The sequence below is a fragment of the Solea solea genome, chromosome 16, assembly GCF_958295425.1.
Source record: "Solea solea chromosome 16, fSolSol10.1, whole genome shotgun sequence".
Lineage (NCBI taxonomy): Eukaryota > Metazoa > Chordata > Actinopteri > Pleuronectiformes > Soleidae > Solea > Solea solea.
Genome location: NC_081149.1, coordinates 21,633,295 through 21,657,023, shown reverse-complemented (window position 1 = coordinate 21,657,023; position 23,729 = coordinate 21,633,295). Strand labels below are relative to the sequence as shown.

Sequence of the window (23,729 nt, the reverse complement as noted above, 5' to 3'; positions counted from 1 at the left end):
AGCTGTCAAAATGTGATCTTTATCCATCATAGCATCAGGATATCTGCTGCTATGATGATGAAAACTACATTTAAGGCATGACAAAGGGGCCCCAGAGAGTAGACAGCGCTCAATTGGGGCTCTCATTGAAAACTGAGCAACCAATGCTCTATACTGCTGAAACAGAAATGAGAACAGGGAAGAAAAGAGTGGGTAGGGTGAGCAAGGCAGAAAGAAATGAAGAGTGTGGCAAAGATCAGGCTGACAGCACTCCCAGAGGTCCAATGCATTTGAAAAGCAGTGGTCTATCAAACCCTGTATCGTTTTATCAGCAACCTTCCTGAAAACTGCTCCTATGGAGCTCAGACTGAGAAGGCGAGGCACAGAGGATGTACTGAAATTCTAACTGCCCACTCTCCTTTTCAAGGCTTATGAAATGTTAATTTCCCCTTATCTGAAAACTGGAGCTGCTATAAATAAGGAGGGTCTCCTCTTTATGGCATACAGCACAGAAGCAGCTGGCAATGCTGGAGCGAGATACCTGGACTATAGGTCCAATATTGACTGTTGCAGTTAGCGCTCCGTCATGTTTCTATATGTTTTGTTTGGTTACCTGTGCACTTAATATACAGTCTCCTCTATATCACCAGATAATATAATTGTGATAACCAATATTATAGCACTGTCCACTTGTGATCACATCACTCAGGACGAATGTTAATAACACCAGGTGTGAACAGCCTTAGAGATTCCTAATTTATCCAGCTTATTCTAAAATATACACTCCTCCAAATAAAAATAAAAAAAGACAGTAAGTAATAGTAATAGCTATAATGTCTGTTACTGCTCCTGCTTCCAATCTGGAAACTGTTATGGAAAAAACCCACAGGATCAAAGATATAGTATAATAAAGAACATGTGACCACTGTTGCTCTGTTAGCACAGCATATGACTACCTCAACAACACCTGCCAAAGTGCCCGGCCTAGCCTTGTCCACGAAAGAGAAGGTGATATTTCAACTGTGAAATCAGATCCAGGGGAAGGGATAGTGTGGCCTAGTAACAGCTGAGCAACACACAAGCAACAGCAGACACAACAGCCGAGCCCATCTGCCTCTGACCAGTCAGTCAGTGTGCCTGCGTGGACATACAGCACTGTTCTCCACTGCAGAGGCTGAAGAAGACACTCTGTGTGCAGAGGCTGTCTGACTGCAACTGATCTGTGAGGAGAACTGGAGACCTTGACCATTCCCCTGCGAGGTTCCAGTTTAGTGATTTCAAAAACAAAGCCAGAGAAAACTTTAAGCAAGCCGCTTGAAATATGTCCAACACACTGAGGTGCAAAGTATCAAATCACACTGGCCACAGTAGGACACTCTCTGCTTCTCTCCAGCTTTAATTATTTGGGGATTTTTGCATAGAGGATTTTAGAGCAGAGTTGCCATTGGCTGAAAATTCATACTGCAATCTTTTAGTAGTTCAGTAAAAAATCATGCTTTTAGCAAACATGATGCTAAAGAATGACATTAAATGTCCTATAAAAAGAGAGTGAACGTGTAACTTAACCTCAGACGTGAACTCCTCATATAATTCTGTACAGAGATAGGAGAATGAGCATGACTGTGCATTTTTGTTTTCATATATGCTGCTTCATCCCTTTGCCTACAGCAGATTCAGCATTAGAAACTAGGACAAGTTTTGAGCAGAAACACAGCATGTGTGAGTAATACACATGTGTCTTAACATCTTCACGGAAATACAGGGCTGCAAATACGGATGTAAAGAATGAGGACATGGAAAAATGCGAGAATGACATAAAGAAATACATCAGATCATGTGATGTCTGTGAGCGTGAGAAAGAGTTGGGGAAGATAGGCCGGACATTCAGCAGCAGCCGAGCTGAAGTGGGCGGCAGGAGACAGACAGACGGACGATCTTTTTGCCATGGAAGAATGCTGAGGCTTTCTGACAGCTGAGGCTTATCTCATGACACAAAGGCCTGCTTGTAGCCCCACTAGCATGGAGGAGCATAGCGCTAGCACGGAGTTAGCCTGTGACTCACCACCTCACAGAGAGAAAGCTGCTACAATAACCGACTGACTGACTGACTAACTGCAACATGGATGGAAGCATTACACAAGCAAAGCGTCAGAGTAGGAGCATGTGTGGGACGGGCCAATCCCACACAGATCAGAGGACTAAAAACACAGCGGTGATCTAAAGATGTCAGGTGCTGCCAAGCTATGGAGTGTGACTACAACCCACAGAATTAACATAAAGGTAGACGCCATGGTCACATGAAGAGATGCACGATATTGGACTTTTTGCCGATATCTGATACACCTATAGGAGCCGAATGTGTTTGATTGTGTAATGAGGTTTGGTGTAATTCACTCGATGTGTGTGTGGGGTCGCTGTGCTCTCAGAGGGGGGAGCTCAGGTGTATATAGGTGGCAATATCACTGTCATTGTCAGGTTTGTGAACCGGGAGGGGCAAACGGTTTTCGACCGCTGTACCGCGGAGACGCTTCTCATGACTGTATTGGATTGTTTGATGGAATTTCCTTATGCAAAAAAAATGCACAGCAATAAAGCCAAAATATTGCAACTAAACGAACAGCGTGGACATTCAATCTGAGAGTTCAAAAGAGCGATCGCCAAGCCAAAGCGCGTCAACCAGGTTATCCGGAGTTAGAAACCTCAGTAGCGGAAGTTTTAGGCTGAGCTGCTATAATAACACCGATATATCGAGAGTGCTTTGTCTGATAACCGATACCAGAGAATGTTTTGTCTATTGTAAAAAACACTAGTTGTACAGTAGAGGGCCCCAGCATAGAAGTCAAGGAGGTAGCAGCCTACTTAGCCTACTGTTGTATCGACAGCCAATATCTGCCGATACCTATATCGTGGCAATAACATCGTGCATCCCTAGTCACACGTTTTCAAACATTACCAGGAACTAGCTGCTGTTTTTGGGTGTTAATGGGAACACTGATCAGTAGCAATGACTTATTTGGCAGGTGCTGAGTCTTACTTTATAAATTCAATGTGAAGGCCATGACCATGACCATCTGTTACATTTACAAGGGGACAAAGAGAAGGGGAGCCTCATCTATTTGACTGTACTATAAGTGACGTGAGCTATGCACTGGGAAATGTATGCATCACCCCATGAAATGTTTACCCAAAGAAAAAAATGTGGCTACTTTTAGCAGACTATGTAGATCCACACTGTGATTCAGACATGGACGTATTCCCAACCACCTCATCTAAGAACATAGCCTGGGGGAGACATTATACTATGTCTGCAGTACACGTAGCTGAGCTTTGGGGGGCTAATAAAACACATTGGAAAAAGTCTGGAACGTAGGGGATTTCTTCATTGAAGCACAAGCTCAACAGGACTGGACAATTCTCTTCTTGACAGAAAACCAACACAGTCACACACATGTTTTCAATTGCTTTTAGGCAAGAGGCAAATTAACAGGCACCAAAGCAATTCTATGAAGCTACAAGAGAGTAGAAAACATGACACTAAGGTATGAGAGAAGGAAGATGCGAGATTTGGTAGATGCAATGTCAAATTCAAGACAGCTTATGGGACATTTTCCTGACACTTGACGCATATTTACAGGAGATTTCCTAATAAACAAAAGGGGGAATTTGCTCCAACATGGGTAAATAAATGCAATCATTCTTCAGTCCCTGATTCTCAGTGTCTGGTGATAACAACCCATATTCTATTCCTGGAAAACGTGTCACCAAATGGGTCAAAATCACAACTAGAACATCACAGAGCAGCTCTGTCTGTAGTGAAATGGGATCACAGAGAAACAGAGATACCATAGATGCGTGTTATGATCATGAACGAGCAACAGTGATTTCAAAATTCAGATTTGGTGTATAAATAGAATCTTTCCATTTGTCTAATACGGTGTGTGTATCAACAATTCAAGTAGACGTCAACTGATATGTCATGTATAATAATAATTGGGTGAATGAACAACGATTGGCTGTAATTCCTCTACATCTAAATGTAAGGCTAAAAGAGGCAAAACAAATCACTGCCATCCCTCATCTTGGGCCAAATGTGTTTAGTTTTACGCAGACGAAAGAGAGAGGTCAAGCCATCTGTGATCAAACAAGGCCCAACAGCAGGAGCACAGAGCAGAACAAACAAACTGAAACCAGCCGTGTTTATGGAAGAGGCCAGTCTTCAGCAGAGGTGAGACTGAACCTATGGGGGAGGATACGATCTGTAACACAGAGGCACTTTTGAGAGGTGATCCAGTGGAGGGGAAACGTCTGTCAATAGTTAAAAGGTTTAGAGACATCTGTCACTCATATTGTGTGCAAACATGTGTGTGTGGTCAGGCTTCACATGGAAGAAAGAGTTCAATGCCCTCAACGATAAATATCAGATCTCACTCTTATGTAAGGGTGCAAAAGGCAGACGGCCAAAAGTTAAGCCAAAAATCCTCCCAATCATTCTGTAATTATGTTTGTCAACCTGGGGTAAAACTCAAACTATAGCTGTAAGAAGGAGGCGATCTGAGAGTTTAAAGGTTAATCATTCACACAACATTGCATACAGTGTGGAAAGCATAAATGGTTACAAAAACACACCCCCTGAGGGGGTCCAAGTCTAATCCACTCACATATATGAGCCCCGAGTAGTAGCGGTCCTTCAGGTTGTGCAGCACAGACGCCTCATTCAGACAAGTGAGCTCGGCCATGTCTTCCACCTTGCTGAACTTGGGGGGGTTCATCTTCTGGATGTCGTCCTTGTTGATGACCACTTTCTTGCCGTTCTCGGCCAGCTCCACCAGCACCTCCTCGCCGCGCTCCTCTCGGATGCCGGCCGCCTCAAATCCATGGCGCTCTGAGGGAACCCACACAAGCTTCTTGGCTGTCCAGTCAGCCTGTGTGGCCGGGTTGTAAACCACAGCCCGGTCCACAAACAGGTAGCGCTCTGGGTCCTCTTGCCCACTCCGATGAGACATCTTTCCTGGGGTTTACCAGAGCAATATGGCCACCTAGAACACAGAAGGTTGCAGGAACTTAGATACAGGCTCCCACTGAACACCACATTTCAAACCAGGGTTTTAAGTCTAGTGTTGCAGCCTGCATGACTTCTCCATGAACCGGATAACTGCATACAAAGGCGTCACTGCTCCTTTGGGAGCTTTAACAACCTGAATGGCTCATATCTAAACGCCCCAGTTTTTCTTGTAAAAACTTGATAGTCCATTAATTAATCTTCTGCTCCACATTTACAACCTGCATAAATTAAGTTAAAAATGAACGAGACCATTAGCAGGAAAGGTACTCCAAGTCTTAACTTAGTTAGCATGTGGAATGTACATAACATGAAATTATATATCCAAAAGTACAGTTATCACTGTCCACAAACAGGCGTTCCTTGAATTAGAGATGGTTGATGTCTTTATATCAAAGAAAAAATTTCCAGTTCAAAGTCATCACAGTATTTTTTTGCCTTTGATGACTTTGACGTCTGTCAAACAACTCAAAGACACAGGATCAAGGATCAGGCATCTTGGGCTTCAACTGACTCAGCATCACGTACATGGCACAGCGACATATCAAGGCGACACTGACTGTTGCCATGACATCAGAGCGACACGGAAACAGGCGGACAGACACAGAAGCTGTATGTGTCCTAATTCCAGACTCAGACGTTTCTTGAAGTGACAGAAATCAAGATCGATATTAATACATTTCCTCCATTCACTTGGTAATTACAATTCACCACAATCAACTTACTGCGGGTGCTTCTTATTTGGACAGTAGTCTAATACGTTTCACTGTAACACGCTGGGGTTTTTTTTTACATTGAGGCTTCTTAACAAACACATCATTTAAAATATGCAGGCATATAGACACTAATGTGTTATTGATATTTATCTTCAGACACAGAAAAGTTAGTGTTTTTTTCACAATAATATCTGTTGTCAATGTCGTCGCTACTTTGACTTCTATAGTGTTTCATGGCATTTTTAACCAACAACAGTTAAAGCTGACTTGCAAGTAAGCTAGCTACCACGTAACTGTTGAACATTAAGTTACAGGGTTGTTTCACTAACTGAACATAGGTAAAGTAAAGAGTAAGTAGAACACCACAGGAAGAGCCAACGGGCAGCTTTAAATGTGTTAAATGTGAACTCACTCCACAAACAACCACTACAGCCTAACTTAAGCTCCCAGACGCGGTCTCCATCCTCCATCCTCCCGGAGGCTGCACCGCCGCTCACTTACCACGCTCTCCGTCACAGTCAGCCCACGGCCCCGCGGCGGACACGCTCCACACACTAAACTTACCAGGTGTAGAGAGCGAATGAGCAGCAGAAGCAGCAGCAGTCAAACCCCGTTCCCTTCGTTGTTCGGTCCAGCCGTGACGCGAACCTGTGTGCGACTGGCTGCGACTCACAGTTGAAACGCAGGCATGTATGTGGGGCTCTGGAATGCACCACCTCAGTCAGGCTCAGTGCTCAGTGCTGCCCCTCCTAACCGAGCAGACTTGACCGCTACTGCTGCTGCTGTTGCTGCTGCTCCCGCCTTCCTCCGGTGCGCTGAGCTGACACAGAAAGTCACCATGCAGATCAATAATCAATAACTCCACACTGGTATGCTTCACCTGAGGAGAACCGTGGCTTCAGACTCCCGAGTGGACACAGTGAGATATGTATTTTGAGTGTAGCGGAGGCGTTGAAAAATAAAACTCGGATATCTACCTAATATCTATGCACAGCACCCCCCTTGCACTGAGAGCACGATGGACACAATTGGTCTGTCACTTTGCGGTCTTTCTCTCACCCTCTCCGTGATTGGCTGGAATAAACCATCCCCCCAAAATTTCCTCCAAACCAATGAGATTCATGGAAAACTATGCACATTTCAACCGTTGCTTTTCTGCAGTGTTTACCAGTGAAAGAAACATATTTGTTCGGAGGAAAGAAATTAAATAAGCAATTCACATATGATGTCCCACCGGGTAATTTACATATTAATTTCATTTTGCAAGTTAAACTTCGGTTAATGCCACATTTGTTTTTGCTCAGTACTGAAATCAGAATTATTCTTTGGTAATCAGGACAAAATATTTTAACCTGGATGTCATTTCTTTAGCCATGTGTTACATCAAAAGTATTGTTGAATCCTTGGTGTTTTGAATTATGAATGATGTAAACTCAAACACTGCCCTCTTGTGTCTGAAAGTGACACAGCAGCTCAACACAATCATACATCACTCCACCACAAACAAGCATTTGGTTTTACAGTGGTATTTTATTACAAATGGGGGAGAGAGAAAAAAAAAATCCAAAGAAGGAAGGAAGGAGGAGAGCAAAGGCATGTTTCTGTAATTAAATAGACATTTGCTTTCATACTAAATGCTGGAAAAACATGCTGTTGTCATAATCTAGTTTTAGACCAAAAACAGGGATGGCATTGATGTTGCGGTTATGTACAGTCTGTTGATGTGGGAGGCTTCAACGCCCTCCCCTCCAGGCACCTCTGCTCTTCTTCCCTCCTCCACCACCTCCACCACCACCGCCGCCGTCGCCGCCGCGGCCACGGCCAGCACCACCAAATCCTCCTCCTCCTCTCACTTTGTTCCTCACTCCACTTGCCTGTTCTGTATCATCTTCATCTCCTCCTCCTCTGGGCCTTTTCCTTTTCTCGCCTTGCTCCCTCATTTCCTGAGGAGGAAAATATTATTACTTTCCTCAGCTTAGTGTTTATTGACACTACTTACAGCACAGACTCAAATAAAGCCAATATCAACCCAATCACTGGACTTTATGTTACATAACATCATCCAGTGATAAGAAAGCCGGGCTTGTGTTTCCAACAAGTGAAACGATTCAGTCTGGTATGGTCATGTATGCATTTTTTGCATAGTACCAAATAACTGGCCCCAATCATTCCATTTTCAGCACCCTTTCCATTGAGTACCAGAGTAAAACGGTATTGCGATCAGTGTAAATATTCAATGGAAGTCTATCCAGTCTATTCTAATATAAAGCTTGATGTCTTCTTAGTCGTGTTTCCATCATGATACAGTTCAGTTTGGCACATCAAGCTTTGTACGAGAATAGACTGCGTTCATCGGCGTGACAAAATGATGACAAAAACAATTCACACAATACATTGACATGCAAAGTAACTGCATAAAAGTATGGTTATATAACATTATAAACCGTTTCTGAAACAAGATTCAGAAATAATCACTTTGGTAAAGCTGACTTACCAGCCTGGCATATCTCTGGGCCTCGCTCACCCTCTCCACCAGCATCATCACTTCCTCTTCCTGTGTAGGGAAAGCAGGAAGTTTCTTCCCAATAAGGGTTTCAATTCGCTGGAAAAGCTCCACATCATACCTAAGACAAAAGGACAGAAAACCCATTCTCATCCACTTGCACACGGCACATGTAGTAACACATTAGAAAAGGCGTGAGGAGAGCAGAAATTAGTTTAAACAAAAGCAATTAATAGCAAATAATAAGCATTTTAAAAAAACTCTTACTGAGTGACAAAGGTGATGGATTTTCCAGACCGGCCTGCTCTGGCTGTTCGGCCAACTCGATGGATGTAATCCTGAGAGAGACAGATAAATGATCCATTAAAATCAATTCAATAAAAATAACTCAATCACCAAGTAAAGCGGCAATGTGACTGCAAGCTCCATGGAACCTTTGAGTGAGTGGGGATGTCGTAGTTAATGACGCAGTCAACATGAGGAATGTCGAGCCCTCTGGACGCCACATCGGTCGCCAGCAGCACCGATCGAGACTTGGACTTGAACTTGTTTAGTGCTCCCAGACGTTTATTCTGAAATACAGAGGGTGAATACAGCATTTAACGGCATTATTTTTATTATCTTATCTAGAATATAATTACATCAAAATTAATTTAGCTGTACAGAAATGAACACAACACAAATCTAGAGGCTGAAATACCACCACCTGCTGGCTGAAACAGGATAAACGCGTACAAAGCTGATGTTTACTGTTAATGCAGCAATAAAAACCCTTTAACCAAACATGGAAGGACAATAACAGATAATGAGAAATGTAGCATAAAATGATCATATTGACAAATTATTATTTTGTTTACGGACAAAAATGTATGATTTTTTTTAATGATTTCATTGTTATATGGAGAAAAGAAGTTGAAAACTCAAAGAGCTTGTTTTAGTAATTAAAATAACTCACAGAGGGCTGGACTTTGGACATGCCTGTGTTAAGTGTATTATGTCTGTGAGTGTCCTTACTAAGAAAGCTGTACAAAAATGTGTGTGTTTGTGTGTCTATGTCTCTCTGTGCAGCTCTACCTGACTCATCTGGCCATGAAGAGGTATAGCAGTGATTCCAAGGTTCCTTAACAACAGCGCCACCCGCTGGGCACTGTGACATGTGCTGCAGAAAATGATGAACGAGTTCCCAGCCAGCTCGTTCACGATGGACACCAGGTAACAGTCCTAGAGCCCCAAAAAGCAAAAACAACTTCAGTGTCATGAAATCCAGACTACATACAAGTTCAGTGTAGGTTAGGATTATGACAAACATGGCAGTAAGACATCACAACACCTTGTACTTGGATGGTATGAAGACATAGTATTGCTGGAGTTTGTCAACGGTAGAGTATTTTGTGGATACTGCACATTTCACTGGATCTTTCAGAGCTGCTCTCTGTAGTTTCTGGACCTGTAAACAAACCACAGTCAATGCCAGAAACACAGTGTACAGGCTTTTCAAATGGTGAGAAGCTCAGAAGCCTGATAATCAGATTTTATGGTTACCATGCAGCATAGAGTAAGTGTCAACCTACCTTTTTGGTCATGGTGGCAGAAAACAAATAGGTGCGTCTCTCTCTGGGAATCACTTTCAAGATTTTATCCACCTGGCAAAAACAGAGAGAATACTCAACAAAAACGCTTCAAGTAGCATCACACTATCTTTGCAAGTATTCTGTACATAAGATAAGCTCAGTAACAGTAAATCTATTGTTGTTTGAGATAAGACATGTTTTCTTCTTTTGAAATACACAAATATACATTAATATACATTAATGAAAGGAAGACAACAGGGGTTGAAATGTAGAACTTTTGCCTAACATTACTGTACTTCCATATTGATGAAGATAGAAAACCTTTTCCCCAGTTTGAGATTTAAATTTGCCAAAACAAAGTCATCTCCACACTAAATGACACCATGTCAAAGACGGCGACTGTGCGGTTACAATGTCTTCGAACAAATGTGAACAAATAGTGTGAACACTGCAGGCTTTGCAAAGTCAGAACAACCACCAACACGTTTCCTCACCAAAAAGAGAGTTCAATTTCCTGCAGTTGTTGTTTACTTATATATAAGTCATTTACATCTATAAGGCTGCTGAGTCGAGAGCACTGGAGATAACAAGCACACCTTTTTCCCCCTAGCGTCCAAATGACAGAAGGTGCAGGTACAATTTCAGTAGAAGTGGAATCCCTTTGGTTGACTGCAGTCATGAATGTTGATGAGGTGTTTTTGTTCGTTTTATTCAACACCCACCTCAGTCTCAAAGTCCATGTTGAGGATTCTGTCTGCTTCGTCCATGACCAGGAACTTCAGAGCTCGTAGGGTGAAGCCCTTGGTGTTCTCCAGGTGATCTATCAACCGACCCGGTGTGGCTGCGAACACATATGCGTCACTCATTTGTCAGTATGCCAATACTACAATTATAAGTTGACATAATAGGTGAACATATTAAGTTAATAATAGAAGTGATACATTTGCAATATAAAAGATGTAACTCTTCTAATTTCTATTGCCACCCTATAATTTCTGATCTTTGCAATTAACCCTTCCCATGAGCACATTAAGTAATTGTTGGTCTATTTATTACTTTACCATCAATTCAGTAACAGCCTGAGCTAATGTGCTGGTGTTTCATAATCGATTAATCCGTCAATTATTTTCTCGATTCATCAAGTAATCGTTTGGTCCATAAAATGTTGAAAAAAATTGATCAGTGTTTTTTTAAACCTGGAAATTCTCAAATGTCTTGTATGTATGTATAAAAGTATTCCATTTTAATGATTTGTTATATAGAGCAAAGAAACCAGAAAATATTCACATTTAAGAAGCTGAACAATAAACCAATAAATCGATTATCAAAATAGTTCACCATAATTAAGTAATCCATTAATAGTTTAAGCCCTACTGCTGTTAATTAAATAAAATATAAAAAAATTGACCTTACCAATAACTATGTGTGGTTTCTTGGCCAACACCAAAGACTGGGACATCATATCAATCCCACCAACTACAACAGCTGTGACACAAACAAGACAGGATTTAGGTACATAACCATAAAAAGTGTGCTGCATCACTGAAGACAAAAGAGCAAAACATACCACATTTAACACCAATGCTGGAGCCCAAAGCCTCAAACTGCTCAGAGATCTGAAATGCCAACTCCCTGGTGGGGGTGAGGACGAGGGTATGAAGCCTCTGGGGTGAGGCCAGCAGTGACTGGAGGATGGGCAGAGCAAAGGCACCAGTCTTTCCCGAACCAGTCTCTGCCAAGCCAATAACATCCCGACCTGCAGTTCAATAAAGAGATACAGAAAGACAAAGATCACATACATATATTTTTTTGCAGTATATGCAAAAGGGGCACACGGCGCTGCATTTAACTAGCAGCAGCAAGAGGGTGGCTGGTTCATGCTCCGGTTCAGGCTTTTCTGTGTTACGTTTGCATGTTCTCCCCGTGTGTATGTGGGTATTCACTGGACACTCTGAGAAAGATAAGACAATCCTATCATAACAATAATTAAAACAACATGTTTACGTGAGATCCAGATCACTCAAATCTTTGTGAGAATTGTTCAGCATAACGCTTAATGTATAAATTAAATGCATTGCATATAGCAAATTAAAGTAATAAATGCAGAGAACGACTGCTGTGTCCAATAAAACACACTGAAATGCAGAGTATTACGTACACTGCCATGTACTTACAACATTGAAAATAATTCACCAATTTCTGTGTTTGGATGTTGGACGTTGGACGTAAAACCGGTAGGGTATCTTCTGCCCATTGACATTTCTATATTTACAGTGGCAAGTTATTTAAATACAGTTGATCAAGCTCGACTATTGGAGGGGCTGCACAAACAGAACAGTTTATATCACAGTGATGTTACTGTAGTGTCTGACCTTGCAGGGCGACCGGTAGTGCCTCTATCTGGATCTTTGTTGGACTCTTCCATCCCAGCTGATCACACGCCTCACAGAGAACCTCTGTGACCCCCTGTTGAAGGTAAAGAAACCGGATAAGACATGTATAAGAGGCTCATAATGTTGTCCAGCCAGTCAACGATATGCTTTCACACACCAGGTAATATTTTAAGGACAAAATGACAATGTTTACAGATGATGTTTGTAATGCTTTAGCTAACTCAGCCTGCCAAGATGCTAAAACTCCTCCGTTTGTTTGCGTCGTGTGGGACAAACTCACCAGGTCTTTGAAGGTCTTCACTGTTACTTCAGGTTCACCGCCATTAACGTCACCGATATCACTGTCACTACTCGAGCCATCGAGTAGTTCACATGTGTTCGTCTTCTCGCTCTCCTCCCGGTCGTCGTCCGCCATGCTGCTTCCTTCCCAACGTGTCGTCAGATCAGCAATGCGCAGATGCGGAAGCGCGAGCACGAGCTCGAGCAATGGATGATGGGAATTGTATTACTAAGCTAGAAGGCATAACAAAAATACACGGGTATATACAGAAAGTAAATGATATTGTATTTTGAATACAATATTTATCATTTATAAAATACAGTTTGCAGTGGATTCTCACACACACACAATAATATTACGCCACAGTGAAGCATGAAGTAAAAACATTCTGAAGTATTTATTTAGCTGCATTTCAAACAGTTTCAAACATGTATTCTGTCAGTTGTTGACAAACATTTCACACTGTTGAACAACTGAGATAACTGATAAAATACAGAGTTGACAGCAAACGTCATACAAAAATCTATTTTCTAGTCATGCCAAATGACAGTTGGCTGATGAAAAAAAAAAAACATGTCATAACACTTGGTAGTGCAGTATTTAATTTTTTTTAATGGGTAACCTAATGGAATACCAACAAGCCTAAATGCTCCCAATGGCATACATAATCAGATTATGTAAACCAAGTTCACATTGTTTCTTGATGCAACAGAAAAATTATCCTGATCAAATGAGGTTACACCAGATGTGGACCAGTGATGAGAATAGAGCAGCCTTGCTTGGTTTACTTAAGGCAGTGTCTCTCAATCCTGGTCCTCGGGACCCACTGCCCTGCATGAGCAGACCATTTGACTCAGGTATGTTGGAGCAGGGAAACATCTAAACCATTGCAGAGCAGTGGGTCCAGAGGACCAGGATGGAGAAACACTGGCATACTGCTCGAGCCAAATGCCTTGAGGATAGAAAACACAGAGCCTCACTGGACATTTCCCTCCAAGCCGTCATGAGTCTCAGAGGAGTCCCTCCATCTCCCTCATAAAGGCTTCATACACCTGGTCCTTAGTCTTCATGCTCGGCTGCGGCATAGCACCAATCTGGGCGGGGTTGGACTTTGGAGCAGCCATTGCCTGGTGTTTCTGCCCATGGCCACCTCCAATACCCTCATCTACTCTTCTTCCTCCAATACTTCTACCTGCTTTCTCCAGAGGCCCTGGTGCTGCCCCATGCATTGCCCCACTCTTGTCCCTACGCACGCGTAGTGCTGTGGGCACAAAGCGAGTAACCTCCGTCTTTGGATTGATGATCTGAGGTTTGGCAGAGATGGTGGCCCCACCAGGGCCAGCACCCGCTGCCATGCCACCTCCTGCAGCTGCGACCGAGGTGATGTTGGCTCGTTTTTCGATTGTGGCAGTGTGGTGGTGGCCTGGGGGGTTGTTGCCAGGATTGTTGCCCATCGAGGCAGCAGCTGTTCCTGGGGGAGGTGGCATCTGCATGACACCCGGACGCATGGGCATGGCAGGGGGTGGTAAGCTCTGTGAACCGTCCTGGTTGGGTCCTGAGCCCTTTTGCCGCTGGACAATGCTGGGAGGAGCACTGAGCACATTGGTGGTGAGAGGTGGAGGGAAGAGGGAGGGTGGTGGTGCTAATGGACGCGGGGGGCCTCCTGCTCTTGGTGGTGGAGGTGGGATACCTGTACAGAGATACAAGACAGTTTTTAATTTGAAGAGACATTCAAGAAAAAGTTGCCTTCTCCATTGATGTATACATTTTCCATGAACGTAAACACTAAATATGCAATTGCTGAGCAGTAAAAGAATTTAAAATAAATATATACATTTCCAGGTAATGCTGTGTGACATAATTTATTTTTGTTTCCCCGCCACGTGTTCATGCGCTCACATTATTATATACTGTATGTGGTTTCACAGACATTCTCACATACACACACTGCACACATGTGTACCTGGTGGAGCTGGGGGTGGTAGTCTGGGTGGGGGTCCACGTGGAGGGGGGCCTGGAGGCAGGCCAGGAGGGGGGCCTGGTGGCGGACCAGGAGGTCGACCAGGTGGAGGTCCAGGTGGCAGAAGGCGAGGCATTGGACCCCTAATGCCTCCAGGCATACCAGGAGGTCTCAAGAATGGAGGCGCACCTAAAGATAACAGAATGGGTCAAATAAATGATGAATTGTGCACATATGGATGAATACAACAACAACATCCTCAAGGGATGGGTCATACTTTCCACATTACATGTCTGTAGAAAGTTGCTTAACATTTGTGCATGTGTACTCGATGTCACATTCCATTCCAGTTGTGAAGAGCTTGGCCCGTTTTGTATGTTCTTTGTAAGTACATGTATATATGTTCTCCCGAGTGGTACGTGTGTAGGTACCAGTGAAGGAAAGAAGAAGCAAGTCTCCGTGGTTACCATCTTCTTCGATGTCTGTTTTGACTAACCAACAAGACAAGAAAGAGTCTAGCATGCACAGTTAGCACATGCACTAAGCAAGGACTCAAACTTTAGGTGTGCTCATCTGCGTGGACCACAGCAGAAATGGAGCAGATGATAAAATTGTCATGCAGAACATAGTCGACCACAGTGGAAACAGAAAGTATGGCCCTGCCCCAAAACATCAGGAACTGCATTGCATTCCAGTATCCAATCCAGAATAGAATGTTTATACTGTTTATCATTTAATAGGTAGAAATGTTTTATCTAACCTGGTGGTGGGCCAGGAGGTGGGCCAGAGGGTGGACCAGGAGGCCTCATGGGAGGAGCTGGGGGTGGGCCCAGTGGTGGAGGTCCAGCCATTGGTGGACCTTGCAAGTGTGGAGGCCCTTGCTGTCCCACAGGCCCACCAGGAGGGGGTAAACGCTGATTGACCATGAGATGGGGCTGACTGTCCCCAGGTGGTCCCCGGTCCTCAATGTCTGAGCCGTCTGAGTCATCTGTGTATTCCTCCTCTACCTCTTCTTCTTCCTCCTCTTCAGGTACTGACTGTCCTGAAGAAAAGGAAATAACAATAACACAACATCAGAAAGAGAAAACGGAGCGTACTATCACAGTATGCAGTAGTGACATTATTACGATACAGTACCTGCCATCCTTAACATCATGGCCTGCAGAGGGGTGATAGCTTTGGTTTTCTTTACCAGCCTCTTTTTCTTCTTCTTTCCTTCACGGGGTACCTCAGCAGGCATGTCTGCGAAACGTACACTGCGTCCTAAAGCATTTGGACATTGAAATGTTAATCAAAAGAGCGTATTAATGTGAGAAGACACATTTTGATCAGCACAGTTTTTCTGAAAATATGTCAGGTTGGATGCCAGTACAACTGAGCACCATAGTATATATAAATCCAATAGGTCTGTAAAACAAATGACACAAAACACTGTTATAGTTGAAATGTTGCAAAATATGCTGAACAGACCCTCACCAGCATGTCTTTCAATTCTGTCTCTATCCTCCTCCCTTTCTCTCTTATCATCCTGCCTGTCCACACTCATTCTGTGGTCTCCATCGTTCCCTTCATTTCTCTCTTCTTCACTGTCCTCTTCAGAGTCACTGTCATCATCGTCCAGATCATCCCGATCTCGGTCGCTCTCGCTGCCACTATCCTGATCTCTTCCCAACTCCATCAAAGAATCCTTCTCTAAACCAGGAATGGAAGGCTCTTTTGAGGAAAAAAAGAGAACAAAATGAGTAAAGAGTGACAGACAAAAATGTGAACGTAAATGCACAAGTCACAATTTTGAAAGGGAACTTTGATCAAAAAACTGAAATATTGGAATTAGGGGAACGTTTGTATGTTACCTGCTTCTGTGCCATAAACTCGTCGAGAAGGAATGCCATACAATGCGAGGACCTGTGGAGGTGGAGGCCCAGGAGGGGGGCCAGGGGGCTTCTTCCCCGGAGGTAAACGTGGTACACCAGGTACTGTTGCCAACACTGGTCCAGTAGATGAGAGAGGCCCTTTACTGAGATACAGGAAAAGAGAATTCCCTTAGTGGCACAATAACAAATAGTAACATCTTATGCTGAATTAAACTGCTGAAACTCAGTATACCCAAAAGTGGAGATCTTCTTTAATATAGATGGAGGTTGAGCCCCCGGTAATGGGATGTCCTGGATGTGGATATTTGAGGGGGCATGAGGCATATCTGGTAAAGGGATACTGTCAACCTCCACAGACTCTGCATTCTGAAAAACAGGGCAAGATACACACAATTGTCAAGAATAGTGACCAAACCAGGGCAATAAAGCCAGGCAATTAAGAGAAGCTGCAGCATTAAGTGCTGAATTTCATTTATTTTAGGCACAGACATAGTGATGTTTTAAGGTAAATAATTTCAACACCAAAAATTAATCAAAACCTTGGTATTAACAACTATGGAGCTGTATGTCTTTTTTTATTTTAATAGAGGTTACATACATGTAAGTTAAAAATACACATAGGCATCAAAACAATAACAAAAAAACATATACAGACCTTGACTGAGTCAAAATAGAGAGCCAGCTGGCCACGTTTGGTCTCATAGTCTAATTCCAATTTGCGTAGCTCCTTGTAAGTGTCCGGATTCTCCCTCTCGTACAGACGGACAATGCGTTCAAATGTCTCACGGAGCTTCTTCCTCTTGTCCCTCAACACCTTCTCATTTAGAAGGGGCTGCTGAACTGGGTTAAATTCTGTCAAATATATTACAGAAGAGATGTGTTTTAAAAGCCACAAATATTTAATGATATTTGAAAACACACATATTTTAGAAAAGTGACAAGTCAAGTTACATGTTTCTAAGAAATATGCAATCTCTATAGAGACTATATTTGTCGTAATACAGTTAAGACTACAGATAGTACACATTTATACTTTATGATATAAGACTTTATAAAATGCACATTTCCTCAAATAACATCATGCAATTTCAGGCCTCTCACCCATTTCATCTAGCTTTTCCATGTCCCTGATGATCTGTCTGGGGTCCTTCATCTTCAGCACTGCTGCCCTCACCATCATTCTCTGCTTCTTGTTCTAGTAGGAATATTCACAAACAAAGGAGCATGTTAACAAAACAATAACACAAACAAAGAAAAATCGTATAATTCAAGGCCATGAGTACCTTCTTTAGCTCCCTCTTCCTGGCTTCCTTTCCTATAAGAGAGGGAGAGAATAAGAACACTCATTATCAATCTTAAATCTTACATCAGTGGAAACATGGCAATACATCATGTTATTCAGCAGGTAGGTGTCAGAGAAGGCAGCTCTCACAAATGATCTATACTTACTAGCCTGGTCGGTGGGATTCATAAATTTCCCACTCTTGGTGGAGGAGGTTGAGCGTCGCCCCATGTTGGCGATGTGTCTCTTTTACCCTGTCAAGGGGGAAAACACCAATGAAATTAAAGCAGCAAATACACTGACACCATAAATCCAACCAATGTTAGATAAAAAGTATAAACAACAATAATCACAAATTAGGGACTGAAAGACAGGTAGTGTGAAAGGCAAGGACTCAAGCATAGTTGTTGCAGATTTATTGTTTAACTCTAGAACATGAACCACTACAAGTTACTTATTATTACACTGCCGTGCCATATTTGAGGGGTTGTTGAAATTCTAACTATTGAGAATATATAACTACGCAATAATGAAGAAAAAAATACACTTTTTACTGACGTTAGCTACTACTGTTTAGCAAGGTAACACAAAAGTGACAGTCAACGCATGCTTATTAAACATGCAGTGAATCATAGATATGCAAGGGAGGACTGGGGTTATATTACGGGACTAACGGACATTATAAAGACAGTGTGTTTGAGTATGATGGAAATATATACGATAATGTGAAATACATCATTTGGCTGGCAGGTTAGCTAGGTACGCTAGCATGCACTTGTAGCTAGGCCATCGTTAGCATAAGGGAGAAACTTATATTTACCTCTTATTTACTTAAGAAATGCAGAGAGCGGTGCCCTCCTCACACAGCACTAGGTGCCGACTGTAAACTAAAGCGTACCGCTTGAGTCCTGAAAAAGAATACGAACGCAATCCCGACTGAATGACTACAAAAAGACAACGTTAGCCACCCGCCATGTTTACTGCCGCGAGCTGGAGCGGAAGAGGCAACTTTTACGTCATCAACAGGAGACGCGAGAAAACTTTATTTTGAAAAACAGGGAAATTATTGCATTATTAGGTACAACATGTAGAATAACTCAAGTGAGCAAGAAGCTGGGTTATTCTAGTACATGAACATTAAACAGAAATAAAATAAAAATTAAAGTAAACACAAAGGAGCACAAATGAGCAAGGCTATTACTATATGAGCAGAAAGAATGAGACAGAGATGTGTACAGTCGTCTGGTCTGTTTTTATCCATTATTTTTAATGACAGGAAATAATTAGTAAAGTTATGCATAAAGGCCATATATGTTTATATATATAATATTATTGTAGGAAAACTGTATGTCATTGTATGTCAAACCAGAATACAGAGAACACTTGAAAAAACTGTTCAATGGTTTCCACATCAGATGTTTCTTAAATTAAATTAAATTCTTAAATAGTCTATATACATATATTCTAATCCAAGAAGTTGTATTTGAATCCACAGCTTTTGCGGTTTTTAAAAATATATTTCCCAGAATTTCGATTAGAATCAGACATTTACTTCATTCTTCAGTGTGAGCCAAACAGGTGTAATATCAAAACAAATATATTTTGAAGAACTGCAAAAGCTGTGAATTCAAATACAAATTCTTAGTATATACATATAGAAATATATGAACATTTTGTATTAAAAACAGGAGAGCTGTGTCAGAGAGGCCATCTATGAATGGCATCTAAATTCATATTGTCATATAATATTATTTCCCTATAGCCTTTGTTAGAGGTATGAAGGCTGAGTGTGTCATTTAAAGATAAGGTGCCATTGCATTCATTTGCTTTTGTAATCAGAAACACACAGTAATATCATATCATATCAATGTGATTATTATTATTGTTTATTTATCAATTTTTTTTACTTTTTTTTTACTACCACGATGATGAACTAAAACAGCAGTAAACTCCCTTGTATTCTGACTAATGCTTCATCCCAAAGGGGAAAAAAAGTCTGGTTTAATTGTACGCACAGTATAACATTCAGACAACGTATAACATTCAGACAACAGATGTCGCCATTTTAAAATAAAATTTCCTTCCTGTACGGAATGCCTGTTGCGTCTAGTTAGAATAGAATATAATAGAATAGAATAGACTTTATTGTCATTGCACATTAGGGTACAACGATATTGTGGATGAGGGTGATCCACACAGCAACAGCGTAAAATGCAAAATTTACAACAAATACAAATTTACAACAGAATTTAAATAAATAAACCACAATAGTTACGCAATAGAATACAAATCCAATCCAACCAATCCAGCACTTTAAACAAACCACAGTGGACCAAAGTGCTGTACAGAATAAATAAAAGGCATAATAAGTAAAAGGTTCAAAATTCGATAAAACAGCTTAAAATAAATTAAAAATCATAAAAAACACAATTAGAAATAGCAGCCATACAATAAAAAAACTATAAATTCTATTCAAATTAAAATAAAGTAAAATAAAATAAATAAAAATCAACGTCTCATTAAGTGTCAAAGGCCAAAGATAGCCAGCACTTTGAAGTAAGGTAGTTCATTATTTCTGCATTTGTCCAAACCTTTAGCCCAGTGTGAATGACATAGGTACAATTTAAAGTAGAACAAAATCACATGAATTTTGAGCATTCGTTAACCAAATTCATTGATCTGCCAGACATCTGTTGTTAAATGATACAACATGAGTTGCTGTTGTCAAATGTGGGTCTCTCCAGGTCACAATTCTGTGAGACGCTGTCTGTGAGACTGGGTGCTGGTAATGATAAGAATCAGTGCTGTTGTTGTGGAAAATTTTAAAAAGACATTTACTTCCTTCTTCAGTCGTGAGCCAAACAGGTGTCACATCAAAATCAAAGAAACTTCTCACGAAAAGATTTGGCATTATTACAAGTTTATAAAAAACGGTAAACCACGGCGGCACCAGAAATGTTGAAAATGTTGTTCAGACTTTCTTTGAGTAAAACCATGGAAATCCACCCACACATTTCTAAAGTAGCAATTAGATTTGTTATAAAATGCAGACTAGTTAAAAAGGATCAAAATCATATTCCAAACCATGGTAATTTAACTCAATAAAATGTCACTGCTCTACGTGTTGAGTGGTCTGCTGTCAGTGGAATGTTCCTATAAAGTTTGTGCATAAATACCTCTTCATATCTATTTAGACTTATAGTCAATTCAGTATTTATAAACCACATAATTAAAATTACAGAGGGAATTTATATTCATGACCCATGATTACATAGTCTTTTTTCAGTTTATGTTTAATTTAGATACATTTTGACATTGCAAATGTTTAACATTGCTTACAAATAGTTCTTTTAATCGTCTCGCCTTTTGTTTATAATTTTCTCCTACTTTTTTCTTTTCCATTTGTGAAAACACATTTTTAAACAAATAAACTTGAACAATCCACCATAGAGCGAAGAAAATATTGACATACTATACTAACTATATATACATCGACACTCACCATTCAAATGATCTGAACAGACACTCATCTTTGACATGTTTTTCAGTGCTTTTATTGTGTTCAAAAATGATTATCCACATGTGAACAGTGACTAATACATACACACATGATTTTAATCAAACTTGTGGGTTCCTTTGACTCCAAACAACAATTATCATACTCTTAAATAAATAAATATACAAAAATACTCTTAAATACACAAAAAAAGGTAAAGCGTAAAAAAGTCTAGTATTGATAGCAGCAAATGTGTACAAATCATACATATATGTATATATACAGTATATATATATATCATATATCATGTTACCGTACACTGATGCCCATGAGCAGGGGTGTTTCAAGGGATTTTGGGGGCTCAAGGCAAAAGGAATGTGGGGTGCCCTTCACTGGACCACATTAATTGATTATGATCTCAAACACTTTTACTGTATTTACAAAAACAGCTTTGTATCAACATTTTCTCATCACTGAGTCCATTCAAAAGTCAAATGTGCTTCATTATAATGCATTTGGTCAATAAGGCTGCAGCGGTTGCTGGATTAATAGGTGCCAGGTTCCAGGTTATGGTCCCCAGATTTCCACCTCGGCGTTCACCCAGCTACCGGGAGGGAGATATGACATCATATCATCTTCTTCCTCATCACTACCACTTGATGATGCCACATCCTCCACCACTAAGCAGTTCCCTATGCTGTCCACCCTGTTGCGAGACATCTCCTCTTCTCCATTCTTTGAGTGGCAGTGGCGGCAGACTCTCAGTTTCTTAGTCGGGTGAATGTGGTCTATCACTTCCCGCGCCGTGGAGCATGCATTGCAGACCACGAAGCCACATTTCCTGCAGTGGTGTCGGCGAATGGTGGCCGTGAATCTCTTCAAGCAGCGCATGCATCTGTAAGCAGCGCGATCCGGGATCCAAGACATAGCAAAGGTGGCGCCAGGCCGGCAGGTGCCGCCCTTCAGCAGACTGTCACAGCAGCCTTTGATGTGGTCCATCCAGGCCCGCTTCTCTTTGTAAGAAGGAGCAGACACAAAGAAGGACTTCTGTGGTGTACGGATCAACCACTGGTTCTGACATCCCACACCATCCTCCATGTCCTCCAGCTGAATGTCCTCTGTAATCACAGTGAACATGGCATATTTAAAACAATGCAAAACAAGGTCAGGGATAATTTATATAGGACATTTAAAAACAGCCACTGTTGCCTGAAGTGTTGCTTAAAATTAGGGATGACTCTTTACCACTTTAAGTTGTCAGTAGACTTTACAGTAGATGCATTTGCTATCAACTCAAAAGCAACAAATTCAAAAACATGATGCAAATATTCTGCTCGTATAAAATATCTCTGATCCAGTGACATTCTAGCTGTTGTCTGTCTGCAATGCAATGTAGGAGAAAGGAGAAAGAGATGAGCCGCTCACCTAGCGGTATAATCCTCTGGTTGGTGTGCCAGCGGCCGCTCAGAATCACGCTGCCGTACACCAGAATATCGTTGAAGAGGAAGAAGACCTTCGGCTCAGTCTTCTTTCGGTTCTGCTTCATCAGGTGACCCTCTCCCATCAGAACCCGGCCCGGCTTAGACAGAGGCCGCCCAGATGGACCGAATGAATTCTCCACTGCTTGGATACGCTCCATGTTCTCCCTCAGGAATGATAGTTGAGCCATTGTTGCATCTGAGACTGAATGAATGTTGTGCTGAGCTCTGAGAGTAAGCGCTTGTTTTATACACTACACTCAAGGTGACGCAACTGGAATTTCCGAGCTTCAACATGTTTAACAGGAAATAAGAGAGAGTGTGATGTGTGGGACAGCACCTATATTTACTTTATTTTTTCTTTCAAGATGTAGAAGGTGGTTTTAGGACAACTGCTAAATCTGTGAGTTTAAAGATAGCACACAAAGGTGGACAGTACTTTTGCAATATTACAAACTAAATATTGACATATGTTCTAGATATTAAAATGCATAAAATACTGTCATTTTTATTCTACTACATTCATCTAAAATATACTGCAGGTAGTAATAGTTACTAATACATTTTTCCAATCCAACGTATTTATAAAGCACATTTGAAGCAACATTGTTGACCAAGGTGCTGTACAATAATAAAATAAACATTTAAAAACAATTAAAAAAAAAACATGTTTAACTAATGGGATAGATGGAATTAAACACCCAACTAAATAAATGACCTCCAGCGTATGTTATTTTAGTGTCTGTTTGTTTGTTTGTCTGTTTGTGAACACCATCACTAAATGATTGTGTTTTGGAGGCGATCCAAAAACTGATGTTGGGTCCACTGTTAAAAACTAAGTGGTGGTTTTGTTCATATTGTTTTGTTTCTGCACTTTCTCTAGTTTATCGTGTTGCTGATTCATGTTTAGAATTGCAGAATAAAATCAGTTTGTATTTACAAAAATGGTAAAGACTAATTTGACACTATTAATATGTATGCATTTGGGTGTTTGTGCTGCTCATATTAAAGCTTTAGATTTGGATTAAAGCATACCTTTTTAAATGTAAACACTGACACTTGCTACACAGCTGGGTTTTTTTTTTTGTTTTTGTTTTTTTCAAATTGTATTAGACCAGTTGAGCAGCTCAGCCCACAC

General features: G+C 41.2%; 4 protein-coding genes across 5 annotated transcripts in view; all 4 read right to left on the bottom strand.

The window, feature by feature from the left end:
* The window catches only part of LOC131475321 (myosin-10), a 51,794-nt gene extending 45,038 nt beyond the window's left edge, over nucleotides 1–6,756 (bottom strand). For both annotated transcript variants that reach the window (XM_058653366.1, XM_058653367.1), the window contains exons 1-2: nucleotides 6,635–6,756; nucleotides 4,638–5,015 (exon numbers count right to left, since the gene is read on the bottom strand). In XM_058653366.1, the coding sequence (XP_058509349.1) occupies nucleotides 4,638–4,982 (345 nt within the window). In that variant the 5' untranslated portion in view covers nucleotides 4,983–5,015; nucleotides 6,635–6,756. The remainder of the gene's footprint in view (nucleotides 1–4,637; nucleotides 5,016–6,634) is intronic.
* Nucleotides 6,757–7,264: 508 nt separating this feature from the next.
* ddx47 (DEAD (Asp-Glu-Ala-Asp) box polypeptide 47) lies at nucleotides 7,265–12,673 on the bottom strand. Its single transcript, XM_058653418.1, has 12 exons — nucleotides 12,502–12,673; nucleotides 12,201–12,294; nucleotides 11,396–11,584; nucleotides 11,242–11,313; nucleotides 10,551–10,669; nucleotides 9,829–9,900; nucleotides 9,588–9,704; nucleotides 9,332–9,478; nucleotides 8,692–8,829; nucleotides 8,525–8,595; nucleotides 8,249–8,378; nucleotides 7,265–7,697 (listed from the first exon to the last, which is right to left on the bottom strand). The coding sequence occupies exons 1-12, from the start codon at nucleotides 12,634–12,636 to the stop codon at nucleotides 7,488–7,490; spliced, it is 1,494 nt and encodes a 497-aa protein (XP_058509401.1). The 5' UTR covers nucleotides 12,637–12,673; the 3' UTR covers nucleotides 7,265–7,487.
* Nucleotides 12,674–12,874: 201 nt separating this feature from the next.
* Nucleotides 12,875–18,620, bottom strand: LOC131475334 (WW domain-binding protein 11). Its single transcript, XM_058653392.1, has 12 exons — nucleotides 18,438–18,620; nucleotides 17,785–17,871; nucleotides 17,619–17,650; nucleotides 17,437–17,530; nucleotides 16,991–17,187; nucleotides 16,568–16,701; nucleotides 16,315–16,478; nucleotides 15,938–16,174; nucleotides 15,599–15,724; nucleotides 15,222–15,503; nucleotides 14,465–14,650; nucleotides 12,875–14,191 (listed from the first exon to the last, which is right to left on the bottom strand). The coding sequence occupies exons 2-12, from the start codon at nucleotides 17,846–17,848 to the stop codon at nucleotides 13,512–13,514; spliced, it is 2,196 nt and encodes a 731-aa protein (XP_058509375.1). The 5' UTR covers nucleotides 17,849–17,871; nucleotides 18,438–18,620; the 3' UTR covers nucleotides 12,875–13,511.
* A 2,535-nt stretch (nucleotides 18,621–21,155) lies between these two features.
* Nucleotides 21,156–22,796, bottom strand: plekhf1 (pleckstrin homology domain containing, family F (with FYVE domain) member 1). The gene is made up of 2 exons (XM_058653448.1): nucleotides 22,539–22,796; nucleotides 21,156–22,231 (listed from the first exon to the last, which is right to left on the bottom strand). The coding sequence occupies exons 1-2, from the start codon at nucleotides 22,780–22,782 to the stop codon at nucleotides 21,681–21,683; spliced, it is 795 nt and encodes a 264-aa protein (XP_058509431.1). The 5' UTR covers nucleotides 22,783–22,796; the 3' UTR covers nucleotides 21,156–21,680.
* Nucleotides 22,797–23,729: the final 933 nt, after the last annotated feature.

Excerpts from the sequence above, each read along its gene's own strand:
- plekhf1 (XM_058653448.1), bottom strand. The coding sequence starts at position 22,782 with ATGGCTCAACTATCATTCCTGAGGGAGAACATGGAGCGTATCCAAGCA. Across the intron at positions 22,232-22,538 it reads CCAGAGGATTATACCGCTAG|AGGACATTCAGCTGGAGGAC; the intron begins GTGAGCGGCTCA and ends CTGTGATTACAG.
- LOC131475334 (XM_058653392.1), bottom strand. The coding sequence starts at position 17,848 with ATGGGGCGACGCTCAACCTCCTCCACCAAGAGTGGGAAATTTATGAAT. Across the intron at positions 15,504-15,598 it reads CATGATGTTAAGGATGGCAG|GACAGTCAGTACCTGAAGAG; the intron begins GTACTGTATCGT and ends CCTTTTCTTCAG. Across the intron at positions 14,192-14,464 it reads ACCACCCCCAGCTCCACCAG|GTATCCCACCTCCACCACCA; the intron begins GTACACATGTGT and ends ATCTCTGTACAG.
- ddx47 (XM_058653418.1), bottom strand. The coding sequence starts at position 12,636 with ATGGCGGACGACGACCGGGAGGAGAGCGAGAAGACGAACACATGTGAA. Across the intron at positions 10,670-11,241 it reads GAAACCACACATAGTTATTG|CCACACCGGGTCGGTTGATA; the intron begins GTAAGGTCAATT and ends ATGTGTTCGCAG. Across the intron at positions 8,596-8,691 it reads ACATCCCCACTCACTCAAAG|GATTACATCCATCGAGTTGG; the intron begins GTTCCATGGAGC and ends TGTCTCTCTCAG.